The sequence below is a fragment of the Nannobrachium achirus genome (genome assembly GCF_963921795.1).
Source record: "Nannobrachium achirus genome assembly, chromosome: 1".
In the NCBI taxonomy this organism is placed as follows: Eukaryota; Metazoa; Chordata; class Actinopteri; order Myctophiformes; family Myctophidae; genus Nannobrachium; species Nannobrachium achirus.
The window spans coordinates 23,373,581-23,386,682 of record NC_137810.1 but is presented as its reverse complement, the minus strand read 5'-3'; the positions used below and the strand labels follow the sequence as shown (position 1 = coordinate 23,386,682).

Below are 13,102 nucleotides of genomic sequence, written 5' to 3'. Positions count from 1 at the left end.
AACAAATAGTTTTGTTGCAACTCGGCAGCATTACAAATTAGGCTCTCTCCCTCAATGCATTTCCGAGGTTTAAATAAAAGGTTGATTGATACAAAGCCTCAAATCCAAACAATACAGTACACTTCAAAGCTCCCAGTCAAGTTCATCATGTTGTTCAAAGGACTACTCAGAAGACATTGATCATACGCTTGAGTGCAGGTGTCAAACTGCTCCTCCTCCTACTACTTGCTAGTCTCTGACATTCCTTTCCTTCCACCCTCTGCCATTAGGACATCATGAACATAGCTTTAGCCTGACTAGCTAGTAAACTTTACTTGCTAGTCAGGCTAACACTTTTATCAAGTCACATTTCTTGTTCACCCTTAACCAAGGCCCCGGTTCCATCCTACCTCCCCCACTAATCTTTTCCTATCCGTTTGTCTCCTAGTATTTCAATTACCTTCACTGCCTTTCTCACTGCCTTGGTCCTAAGCATCAACAGTAGACAACGGTTGCAACAGGAACTATCGAATCAACCACATGCAAATTGTGAATCAGAGTTCAAATTATTTGACTTACAGTTCAGTCAATTCCAATATGAAGATAGATAGAGCAACCTGTTTGTTCATAGGCTGTCAGAAGATTATATAAAAATGTAATTCCTGATATAGCTGAATGTGAACTCAATTCAGCGTGCCAGCTAAAAACACAACCCACCATAACGTAATGGTGGCACGATGCCAAGCAAACAAAAAAACACGTCATGTGAATTGAGTGCCACTAAAAATGGGCAAATTTAAGCTCCGTCTGCCTATACCTGACCTATAACAGTATCATAACAGCAACAAGCCATAAAGAACCACAATACTTACTCTGCATTCAAACTTGCAATACATCACCACCATGCTACAGTCACTGATTTCAATAGATTCTAGCTGTCAATGTAGCCTATAATTTGCGGCTGATGGGCGATGTTGATGTTCAGCTATGACAAACTATCCAGAGCAGAAAACCAGGAAACAATATGGCAATCGAGGTCAACACTGGCCAACATGTTTCTGGAACTAGAACCTTCTCAGTGACTTTTTTCCTTCTCCTTTTTCTTTTAAACAAGCTTATATATAAAAAGAAAACCGTTAACATAACGCCTTGGCCTCTCACAATAAAAAAATCAATCAGTTGGGATCAGTCTTACCTATCCAGTACTCAAATTATGTCCATATCTTTATATTGTTGTAAAATCTTGACAAGGTAGCAGCTCTTGCCAATGACAATAAGATCAGCTCCACCTTGACTGGTATAGCAGACTTATCTGGTACACAGCACAAACCAAGAGTGTTAATGCAACTGCGTTTTACAGTCTCAAGAGTTACAAGTCACTGCAGCTTTCATGCAAAATGTATCTGTCAGATGTTCCTCTATGACTATGTACTGCCCTTAACAGGTCCTTGCTGTCTGACTGGAAGTTCATCCTGGTCTTCTACTAGTATGTTAATCAACACCAACACACTCACTTTCACTTACTGATTGATCATGTGACTGTCAAACACTTCTTGATCACATGACTTGTCAAGCCATCTCTGATTGGTAGTGCTTAGAAATCTCAATTTCATTAAAAAAACAACAAATCTCTATAAAATAACAAAACAAAAGAAAAAAAAGAATTATAGATCTCGATAAATACTAAAAATACAAACTCTAGTAATGTAAGTCCTACAGCGGTGCGTGTATGCAACCTCTCTAGACTTCAGATTACAGTATAGAAAACAGGCCTTGTGGTTTCCAAAACTTTATTAACATCACTGGTGATTCTGCTCCATTAATAGTCAACAGGATATAAATGTTGCGCCGCTGAGAACCAGTGGGATAAAAAAGAAAAAAAGAAAAATGTTTTCACTGAAAATCAACGGGACAAAGATCCTCTTTTGTTGACAATTTTCATATAGAACAAATTGGGAACTTCATGGGTTTCCCTCTAAACCAGTGGGCCAAAGATGTAAATTGGATCTCTGTTGCATTTGGGGAAACCTAAAAGTCCACAGAATACTGTAATAACAACCCATTCTAGGCTAACTGAACTCTTGAATTTACAGTAGGATAATTATAATAATACAGAATACTGTAGGAAGGAGTATAAAAGAATATAAAACACTAAAGTCTAGTTTCAAGAACAACATGGCTGCTTGTTCACATGGCTACTTTACCCTCATCAAAACATCATTGTCTTTTTATGATCAATAGTAGTATTGGTTTGACCATTTAAAGCTTTGTTTAATGATACATAGATAGTCTCAACAACAGGAAACAGGAAATACATATTTGGTATAAAAACCTTAGAACAAAATGCTTTGATCTGACTGGCTATTATATGTTTAGCTTTAGTATAGCGGAGAAGGACTGCTACGCCTAATATCTGCTCCCACTAACACCTGGTAAGCCTACAAAGCTCGCTTAAACATGGGAAAGCAGTCCCCCTTTGGCTGATTGGTAAATATATACAAGCACTTTTTGTTCAGTTTTAACAAAGGGAATCTTAGAGTGTTTTCCCTCAACTTTCCACTGAAGGTCATAGTGCTTGGCTGGGTTGGTTGAGCTACACTTGGTTAACAGCTGCAGAGGCTGCTGACACTCATAGGAGGCCATTTTACAACTGCCTCGCACTCTGCTGCCATCTTAGAACTCTGGGAGTTGTGGCAATGTCCCCCTCTTGTGGATAGACATGGTACTGCAAGCTGACAGCATTATGTGCACAGTACCAAGGACAACAAATGACAGATATGAGCTGTATTCACATCACTATGGGAACCCAGGAGGGAATCACTCTATTGACCATGATACCAAAGAAACTATATTCATCTGCCTTTTGTTTAGCAATAGTCAAATGAATGGATAGAGTTTAAAGGAGTACTTGACCCAAAAATACTTTTTTTCCTATCATTTACTCACCCCCCGTGATGGGTTGAATAGAAATATAAATTGAAGAAAATAGGCGTCCAAGATTAAAAACATAAAAACTATATCAGAAATCTGTTAATGAACTCCAAAACACTCAGTGTTTTATGCTGAAAGAAATGTACTTTTTAAAACTAGGCAGAGATGATTAAATGATAGAAATGAAGTACTCCTTTAACCACCTTCTCCCTCATAATTGCTTATTAACCACTTTCAACCTGGCATCCCTATTTTGGTCATGAAAATAAAATAAAATGTATATAAAAATAGCAGATCTACTTGTAGATTGACTATTTTCACAATCTTTGAAATAGGGCTTCAGTGGTTAACTCTGTCTATTTGCTGCTATCCCAGCCTATACCTAACTCCATGATATTCAGACATACCCAGCAGAGAACTAAGTGCAGAATGGTAGAAAAGCTGTTAACAAAGTGCTCTGTCCTTTTTGCTGCGTGGTTGGAGGTGTGTGTGTGTGCGTGCGTGCGTGCGTGCGTGCGTGCGTGCGTGCGTGCATGCGTGTGTGCGCGTGTGTGTGTGTGTGTGCGTGTGTGCGTCCATTCTTAGTGTATGCAGCTAATTGTAAAAAAAGAAAATGTGCATGCATCGGCGCAATGAACATTGAGTGTATAATTCTGAACTTATGTACAGTGTTTATGCATAATGTGTTGTGTGTGAATGTGTCTACAGCCAGGTGAGGAAAGGTTCGGCCTTGTTGAGAACTGACTCCACGTCGTTGAGGATGGGCATGAGGTCGGACCCCTCCAGAGTTCCCAGGTCAACGTTGGTTCCTGGAAGTGAATCAAGGAAATCAGGGAAGCGGCTGGGCTGAGCCCCCGGTATGTTCAGAGTACCCTGCACCAGGGACTCACCTGAGGAAAACGGAGATGAATAAATGCACACCATCGTGAATACATAGAAAGTACAATAGATCAAAACGTGTCTGTGTAAAAATAAATGGTAAACAGTACATTTCTACAACCCCTTTATCCAAAGCGATTTACAATGTGCATTACATTCACCCACTCACACACACACACACATATTCACACACAAACGCAGAGGAAACCATGTATGGCACCGACCTGCTCATCGAGAGCAGTTAAGAGTAGTGTCTTGCTCATGTATGTTTGTGTGTATGAATGTATGTATGTATGCATAGTTTTGGGGCAAGTTCTGGCCATCAAACCACTTGATTGGGGGACTCATGTCTAATTGGGGATGAAAATTGTGATTGATTTTATTGCAGTTTCACACGGTTAGGGTTATGAATGTATGGGTTACGGTTAGTGTAAGATTGGTTATGGTTACGGTTAGGGTAAAATGGAATGAATGGAAAAGCAGTGTGTGTGTGTGTGTGTGTGTGTGTGTGTGTGTGTGTACCTGTGTCCATCTCCTCCATGTTATTTAGGAAGTCTTCAGGTGTCGTCGGGATGCTGTAACAACCCAAACCCAATCCACTGTCACTGCTCTGCTCTCTGGAGTGGTGGAAATGACCACTGAGGAAGAGACAAGACATGCTGTAATTCTAATGGAAGGCTCAACTCTATTCTAAGATGTCCGCCTGCCGATACATCTGGGGAAATCTAAATTCAATGTAGGGGCTAATGGATCATTTTGGTAGTTAATATATATCGTTTGAATTCAATAAATATACCGTATATATTGTGCCATGCCAACTCCACCTGGACGTGCCATGTTTCCATGCTTACAGTATGTCACTGCTAGTGGAAAGTTACCAGGACCCTACGTCTCTGTCTTGTTGTGATCTGAGAACCTATGACCTTGTCCCACGCCTAACGGTCATGCACTGTGTATGCGATCGGGAATTATCAGCCTGAAGTGTCCATATAAGCCATAATGACCGCGGAGCAAGACGTTATAGCACTTATTACCCGGCTAATACATAAAATTAATAATTTGACTCAAAACTAAAAACAAAACAAAGTATTTCCTTGTTTACAGACGGCTGAAAGTGCGTCCCCCCGAGCGCAACACGGTCGCCTTGGAAAACAATGAAGTGCTGATCAAATAGAATCCATTTTCTGTTACTGCGTCATCTATTTCTCGCCTCAAATGTTTTTTAAAACATTCTTCAGAGCAACGTTTGGTTGTAAATGACACTGTGTGTTTGTTTACATGGGAGACATGTTGGATATGGCACTAAATCCACGCAGTGCAGCCTGAATACAGCAGCTGCTCTAAGCCTTTGATTAGGCAGCGGTGAATTATAGAGCGGAGCGGTCATTATACGCCTATAATTCACCGCTGATTTCAGCGCTCGACCAATCAGAATCAAGCATCCAAACAAGCCGGGTAATAAATTCTCATATACAATGTCTGACCACCATTTTGTGAGAGAGAGCTCCAACCATGAACGGATTGGATGTGTTTTCTGGACTGTTCAACTTTTGTCTGTCTCTCTCAAAATATAGCAAATTCCATTTACACCTGGTTTCTCTCATGTCTTATTTCTTTGAGTTAAGGGAATAAGAGTCTTTGAACTTTTCTATTAGGGGCTAACAAGCAAACCTCTGCCGACTGCTTTAAAAAACAATCTTGATACCATCCCAAATATGAAGGAGAACCCAAACGTCTTTGCATTGGTTCTGCAATGCAGTTTTTCTTTGTCTTCAAATTGTTTCCAACCAGTTTTAATTTAAATGTCACAAGATGTATCAGTAGGTGAACATCTGTGACCGTCTGGCTATGCAAGACTAGCTCAATTCAAACTAATATCTAGGTATAATAGGTCTAGGAGAAAAGGGTATTTGCCACTGTAAATCGCTTTAATGTGCAAAATGGAGATACTCAGTTGGTACATAAGGTATCCCCTATTTCCCAGTGTCATTTTATAACTGCCTAATTTTAAAGGGGACATCGTTATTATCATACTAAATCAAAATTGGTGTGCTATTTTCCAAGATGTGGAATGGAAAGAAAACTGTTAAATGCTGAAGCAATAAAGGCCCTTGATTGGTCAGTTAGGCATGGATATTTTCATAAAATGAATGTTGTAATCAGTGGTGGAAAGTAATCAGTGGTGGAAAGTAAAGTAAATTTCCTTGAGGTACTTTACGCAAGTATTTCAACACTAAAAAGCATTAGTTAATTTACAGATTTAGATAATACAAAACATACATTAACATATAAATGATGATGATTATAGATTAATCTACCTAGGTTAATCTACCTAGCAACACAGCCATTCTGCATAATACCTTTTTCTTTTCTTTTTTTGTATGTGTAGTATGTGTAGTAAGTATATTTTGATGGCAACATTTTATGTACTTTTACTCAATAATAGTTTTTAATGCTGGATGCTTAATTGTAACTATTTCCACATTGGTATTGTTACTAAGTAAAACAAATCTGTGTACTTCTTCCACCACTGGTTGTAATGAGGTTTAATATGGTTGCTATTGTTAACTAAATTGCCTGTCAGAGGAATAACTTATACATTCCATACTTCTGTTAAACCCACAACATTTTGTAGTACAGAAGCTTCAGCATAATTATGTCCTTTCATTCAAGACATTCAAGACTCAGGTTTCTATATTACATTCCCTTATTACCTTCCATTACACAAGCACCAGACAGTCAATTATTTGGTTTGCAGCAACAATCTAATCAATCGAACCGAGAGTAATAGTGAATAAAAGGTGATTCAGTGACTGTAATATTTGTTCTGGATATTGACTATATTCAACACAAAGGCTCAATTTACCTGTTTAGGAAGGGGTCTGAGCTGTTGGCGGGCATGTTGTTCTGACTGGCACCAGCAGGGGGCAGCGATGATCCCAAATTGTCTCCTTCCATTGGGAGCTGTCTACATAGCGCCACCTCCTGGGGGGAAGGTAAGAGAGGAGGGGGAGAGGGAGAGGTAAAGGTAAGAGAGTTGAGGGGGAGAGGGAAAGGTAAGAGAGGAGGGGAGAGGAGAGAGAACAGAACAGTTTATAAATCCACAGGCTGGGACAGTTTTTGCACAATAGAACAACAACAACACAAACACTATACTGTGTTTCATCTCTTTACACCGTTTCTCTCTTTCTCTACCTTCCAGGCCAGCCAATAACTTCTGGGTAAGATAAACACTTCCTGGATGAGGTCACCATCTTAGTCTTTGAGAGAACGTCTTCACGCGAGAATGTGTATACTTTCAAGTGTGTGTATACAGTGACTGCATGTGTGCTAGTGAGTCAGTGAGTGTGTGTGTGTGTGTGTGGGTGGGTGGGTGCATAAGGAAAGTCGTTGTATGCTCCATCTGTGTGTGTTCATGTGCATAATCATGTGGTATGGTTGTTCACATGGCTGGTTATGTACGCGTGTGTGTGTGTGTGTGTGTGTGTGTGTGTGTGTGTGTGTGTGTGTGTGTGTGGGGGGGGGGGGGGCAAGGGAGGGGGTAGTTGCATGATTAATTAAATACAAGAGAGATTGCCGTTTGAGAATTCATGTTATCAGAGCCACAGAAGACTGTAATCCTTCAAAAAGTGTTTACATGATATATATGATATATATATATATATATGAGCCTACTAAGGACCTAGCTGCTTATACAGAGTCCATGTATGTGCACACATGTACAATGTATCATACTGAAAACATAATCACAATATTTATGAAATTCACGTTTTTTTAGTTCTCATATAAGAGCATATCGTCACTGTCGGGCAGAAACCTCGTATCTCTACTAGTTTAGTTCATTTTTTAAATGATACAAAACAAACGCTTTTGGACATACAAGGTTTCCACCCGACAACGACGATATGCATGTGTGCACACGTGTGTGTATTGTGTGCATGTGTGCATGTGTGTGTGTGTGTGTGTGTGTGTGTGTGTGTGTGTGTGTGTGTGTGTGTATTGTGCGTGTGTGTGTAAGTCACCTGTCTCATGAGTTCCTCCTGTCTCCTCTGGATCCTCTCTCTCTCAAGGTGGATCCTCTGAAGCCTCATCTTCTGCTGCTGGCTGACGCCAACAGCGTTCACTGCACCTGAGAGAGGAGAGCCAGCTGTTCAGTACTGCTAAACTAGGAGCTAATTTAATACTTACTAAAAATCACCTTTGATGAGCAACAGAGCATTATCAATTAGCCTTATGGAGCCACTGAAGTTTTCAAAAGCAAATAATAAGATGGAAGCATCGTATTTGCGTGAAAAAAAGAAAGAAAAACAATGATTTTATTTTTTATATTAAATCACTGGGGGTTTAAAGGTGTCACATCTTTCAGTGCCATACCTGTAAATGATGTTGGTTAACTGCCATAATCAAATCTGTTATATGCCATGTTATTTACCAGATTTTTGCACGCTGCGTGTGCCCATTGTGCTCCCGTTCACGGACGCCCCACGTGTCTTATTTCACGCAGAGAAGAAAAAAGACATAGTCCATAGAAAATGGGGCCGTTTTGACCAAACGAGCGATGTGGGAAAACAAACGGAGAAAAAGCCATTTTATTGCAGCCAGACGGAATGGAAGTGAATGAGCGGAAGGCAGCCGAGGCGGCTTTTGCAAAGCATCATGGTAACCAGGTAACTTAAGACGCCTGTGACCGTCTCTTAACTCATTAAAAGCCAACCCCGCGATGTCGCGGGAAAAGTAATAGAGTATCTATAGTGCCATCCACGCGATGTCGCGGGAAAAGTAATATATTACTGTAACGGCGAGTAAAAATACCTAGTACAATGGCCGACGCTCCGGAGACGAAATCCGCGCTGATTTGTCATCATCACGGCTCCACGAGCACACAATAGTCATCCCATAACATTGAGGTGGACGGCCGATCTCATCTTTAATGTCCATTATCTCAAAACTACACTTTAGAAGCTAGGATGGAGGCAGATGCTCGCTTATTTTACACAGTTATAAAAGCTCCCGGTCGGCCATTACACAACTCCACGTGGACACGCATCGGTTCCGGCGCACGATCCGATGACGTCAGACCGGAAGTACTTCCGGTCTAGACTTCTGGCCTTCAAAATAAGACAGCGGCCGTTAATGGGGCCGGGAGGGGGCACTCTGGACCCCCTAATCCGTTAATGTCCTGGGCTCAGAATGAGTTAACAGGGCCGTGGCACTCCGGGGGGGGGGGACGTTAAGACGCCTGTGGACGTTTTAGGCACTCAAAGGGTTAAAGACTTCAGCTCAGGTGAAATTACCTTGAACACTGCTAGCTCCACTAACTCCACTGGCACCAGCCACCAGAGGCCCTCCCAGACTCATCATGGCCGCGGCAGCGTTGTGCGGTGGGGCCAGGCTGCCAGGCGAGCTCAGGGCCTGAGCAGGGACCTGCTGGGTCTGCATCTGCTGCTGCTGTTGCTGGTGGTGGTGATGGTGCTGTGGTGGCGGATGCTGATGTGGTTGAGGCTGTTGATGGTGTTGCTGTAACACTGGAAATAGAATGAAAGGGGGAGAGAGAGAGAGAGAGAGAGAGAGAGAGAGAGAGAGAGAGAGAGAGAGAGAGAGAGAGAGAGAGAGAGAGAGAAAAGAGGGGCGAAAAGGGAACAGTAATTGAATTTGCATTCAAAGTGGACTTGGATGAATGATCCATGATAGCGTTCGGTGTGCCTGGGAATGGTGTGTTGTGGACTGAGGTAAGTGTTGTCGTAGCACTCAAAAACACAGGAAATCTACGTCCAACAGCATTTTAACAGTAACTCGATTAAAATAAAATGTATAATAAACAAGCCTTTTATCATGCGTCCCCCCTCATAGCTAACTTAGTTTGCTTCTTATTTTTAGCTTCCTCCTCTTGTATGATTATATGAGCCTTTACATGACCAGCCTTCAATAATTACAGCAGGAATGCCTTGGAATTTAGTGCCGTGTGTCCCATGGTCTGAAAATATTTAAGAAGATGAATATTTGACTGTCTGTTGTGGCCACTGTGATGTTAATGTATCCAGTTTGTGATGTTAAAGTGTCCAGTCTGTTAATCATCAGTTAGCCCCTGATCAGGAAATCATTACTAGACAGGCTAGACACGGTCAGCAGACCTTCAGGTGTTTCATTAACGGAGTAAACATTGCTATGACAGAAATCAGTGTTTTATAATCTAACCAATAATGGGTTACAGTCCCCGGCCAGGCCCCAGATAAAAGCAGCATTTACATAAAGAGCCTGGGTCCCAGAGTGAAGAGACTACACTCTCAGTTTCACTCACCACAAGAGCACCAGCGTTTAAGCCTGGGTTCTATGGAAAGACGCAACATCTACTCAATGTGGGTCTCGACATTAAAGATAGTTCACTTCATTTTAATGTTCTTGGCCCCAGGATGTGATATCCAGCTGCCTAATAAAGATGAAAGAAACCCAGGACTGGGTCTGGACATTATGTTATCACTGAAAGGAGCACACCGAACAACTCACTGCTCAAAGACTAACTGCTCCTAGTGGACTGTCCACATTTCGGGGGACAAAGGCTAAGCTAAATCTTTTAAAAACCAGCCATGAGACTATTTGGCTAACCATTAGCTACTAGGCCCTTGCCGTTCTGGTTGGGGAATATTTTAGGTTTCAAATTCAAATGTGCCATGGTTTTGTTGTGGGGCCGGTCTCAGGAGTTACACAGGCCGTTCACAAATAGACAGTTGTGAAAGCATCATTGCCAGTCAATGACTCAGTCCTTGTTTGTGCTGACCACTGCTTAAGAAATACAGAGAAAAAAACACTGGCAACCAGGTATTCTTATTAACAATACACCTTCACTACTTACATACAGCCCCAATATGAGTCACATGATAATCTTGAAGTGTTCATGCCCCATGCAACAAAGGTCTGGTCAGTGTATGAAGCGGTTTCCCACCCACGTGAGCAAACACATGGTGCTGACTGACAGTCAAACAAAACAAGGGATGTTCTGGAAGATAAACAGCCAAAAGCCAGTTCACCCAGTTAGCTTGCCTTTTGAGCCGACACAGGGCTATATTTTCTTAGAATACATAATATAGGATAATAAGACCTAAACTGATACACCTGCTCTCTTTGAAGCCAAGTGTGAAAAGGGGTCATTTTTATCTGTACAAAAGAGAACACAAATCTTCTATAAACGGGACTGACCCACTCTTACTGAATTCTACTTCAGCCCTGTGAGTGATATTATCTATCTAGTAGTGTCTCTCTCTTATCTGTCGGTGTGTGTATATGCGTGTTATTATAAATCAGCCCCAGATGAGCAGATAGAAGGCCAAGAGTACAGAACAGAGCATGCTGTCTGCAACTAGACGCAACAATGTCTGCCAGGAGAATTCAGCCATCGCTTTCTTGTTCTCTGTACTTTCATCCTACTTTATACTAGCAGATCTTTGATATACTAGCCAAGGTCGTCTAAGAACAACAAATCCAGATTCAAATGTACATGCCAGAGTGGCCGGTAGAATGGGTCCGGCGTCCTCATTCACCACCAAAATGTACCGGTATTTGGCTGGTGGTCATGAAAATTATAGGTCTCTAGGTTCATTCTGCTCCAGGGCTAAACCAATAACAGGAAGTGATGTCACATTCCTCACACTAAACTTCTGGGAATACCAGCAGGATTTTCTTGAGAGAGAACACTCCTCTCTCTCTCTCTCTCTCTATCTCTCTCTCTCTCTAGTACTCTTTCCCTTCTCTAAGTCCTTCCCTATCCGTCTCTCCCTCTAGCAAATTTCCCTCTCTCTCCCCTTCCCTATCTCTCTCCCTCTCTGTATAGCACGCTTTCCCTCTATCTCTCTGCCAGCATTTGTTCTTTCCTCTCTCTCTCTCCCTTCGTTTTCACCCATCTACTCTCCTCAACTTGGTCTGTGCAGCCATGTTGAGCGACTGTGGAGCTAGAGAGAGAGAGAGAGAGAGAGAGAGAGAGAGAGAGAGAGAGAGAAACCTGCGACAGAGAGAAAAATACAAATACAGAAACAAACAAAGAGAGTAAAAGAGCAGAAAGAGAGAGAGAGAGAAAGAGAGACAAAGCCAGCGTTGTTCCGTTCTTCTTGTCAGCAGTGTCAGCTGGCCAACACTGGCAACACAGGAAAAATCTGCTACACATTACACTGTGTGTGTGTGTGTGTGTGTGTGTGTGTGTGTGTGTGTGTATAAGGCAGTCTGGCAGAGGTCACAACACTCTTCTCACGCACAGGCATTCTCCACAGACAGCCTCAGGACACACTCATGTACGAGCGTGCATGCACACATATGCACGCACACACACACACACACACACACACACACACACACACACACACACACACACACACACACACACACACACACACACACACACACACACACACACACACACACACACACACACACACACACACACACACACACACACACACACACACACACACACACACACAGTTAGGCGATCAAAACGGGGGTGGCAGGCTGTGGCTAAGTTACATCACTGACAAGAAGGGGTGAGATCAACGTGGGGGGGGGGGGGTGTAACCATCCTCATCTTCAGCTACCTCAAGCCAAAACATAATTAGATGATTGATTAGATATAATCAGTGCTGGTGATTGGTTAAAGGGCTAGGGGAAGAGCCAAGCATGGAGGAGAAGAGAGGAAGGTACAGTAACGCGACTTTAACTTTTTTTTTTGAGTAGGAGGAAAACTATGTGTCGTGATTAGGGCTGTCACAATTATTACATAATCGTCTAATCGCAATTATTTGAGGTCATTGCAATTATTTTGCGTAATCGTCATAATTGTTTCCATGTTGAAAAATGTTAATATAGTTACAAACACTTTCAAAAAGTAGTGGAACTAGCAGATCTACAAGCTCAAAACTATTTCCACTGTCAATGTTTTAAGTATAAAATTGTCAAATATGTCAGTCATTCCTTTGTGTATTCAAGTTATGTGTCATGATTGCCATGTGCAACTTCAAAGCCTAAAAGCCAAACAGAAATATAATTGTCAACGACAAATACACAATTAAATCGTTAATCGCAATTATTTGAGTGACAATTAATCGTCATGTAAAATGTCATAATTGTGACAGCCCTAGTAACGTGACAACTCTTTGGAGTAGGAGGAAAACAATGTGTGGTGATAGTTTTTTTTCCCCAACTCCAAGGAACCAGGAAACATTGTCCAGCTCGTGCCCATAAAAGGTGTGACAACGAGGGGGTCTGGACATTGTGGCATCTCCAGGAATTCACTTTTAACTTCCTGCACAGCAACATTCTCACTGTCAAT

The 13,102-nt window shown here is 41.8% G+C and overlaps 1 protein-coding gene across 2 annotated transcripts in view; it reads right to left on the bottom strand.

Annotated features, from left to right (window-relative positions):
• Positions 1-13,102, bottom strand: part of wwtr1 (WW domain containing transcription regulator 1) — a 38,224-nt gene continuing 25,122 nt past the window's right edge. The window contains exons 3-7 of one of the 2 annotated variants that reach the window (XM_080722390.1): positions 9,084-9,314; positions 7,812-7,918; positions 6,656-6,774; positions 4,312-4,427; positions 1-3,800 (exon numbers count right to left, since the gene is read on the bottom strand). In XM_080722390.1, coding sequence (XP_080578516.1) covers positions 3,613-3,800; positions 4,312-4,427; positions 6,656-6,774; positions 7,812-7,918; positions 9,084-9,314 — 761 coding nt within the window. In that variant the 3' untranslated portion in view covers positions 1-3,612. The remainder of the gene's footprint in view (positions 3,801-4,311; positions 4,428-6,655; positions 6,775-7,811; positions 7,919-9,083; positions 9,315-13,102) is intronic. The other variant, XM_080722391.1, reaches the window with a different exon arrangement.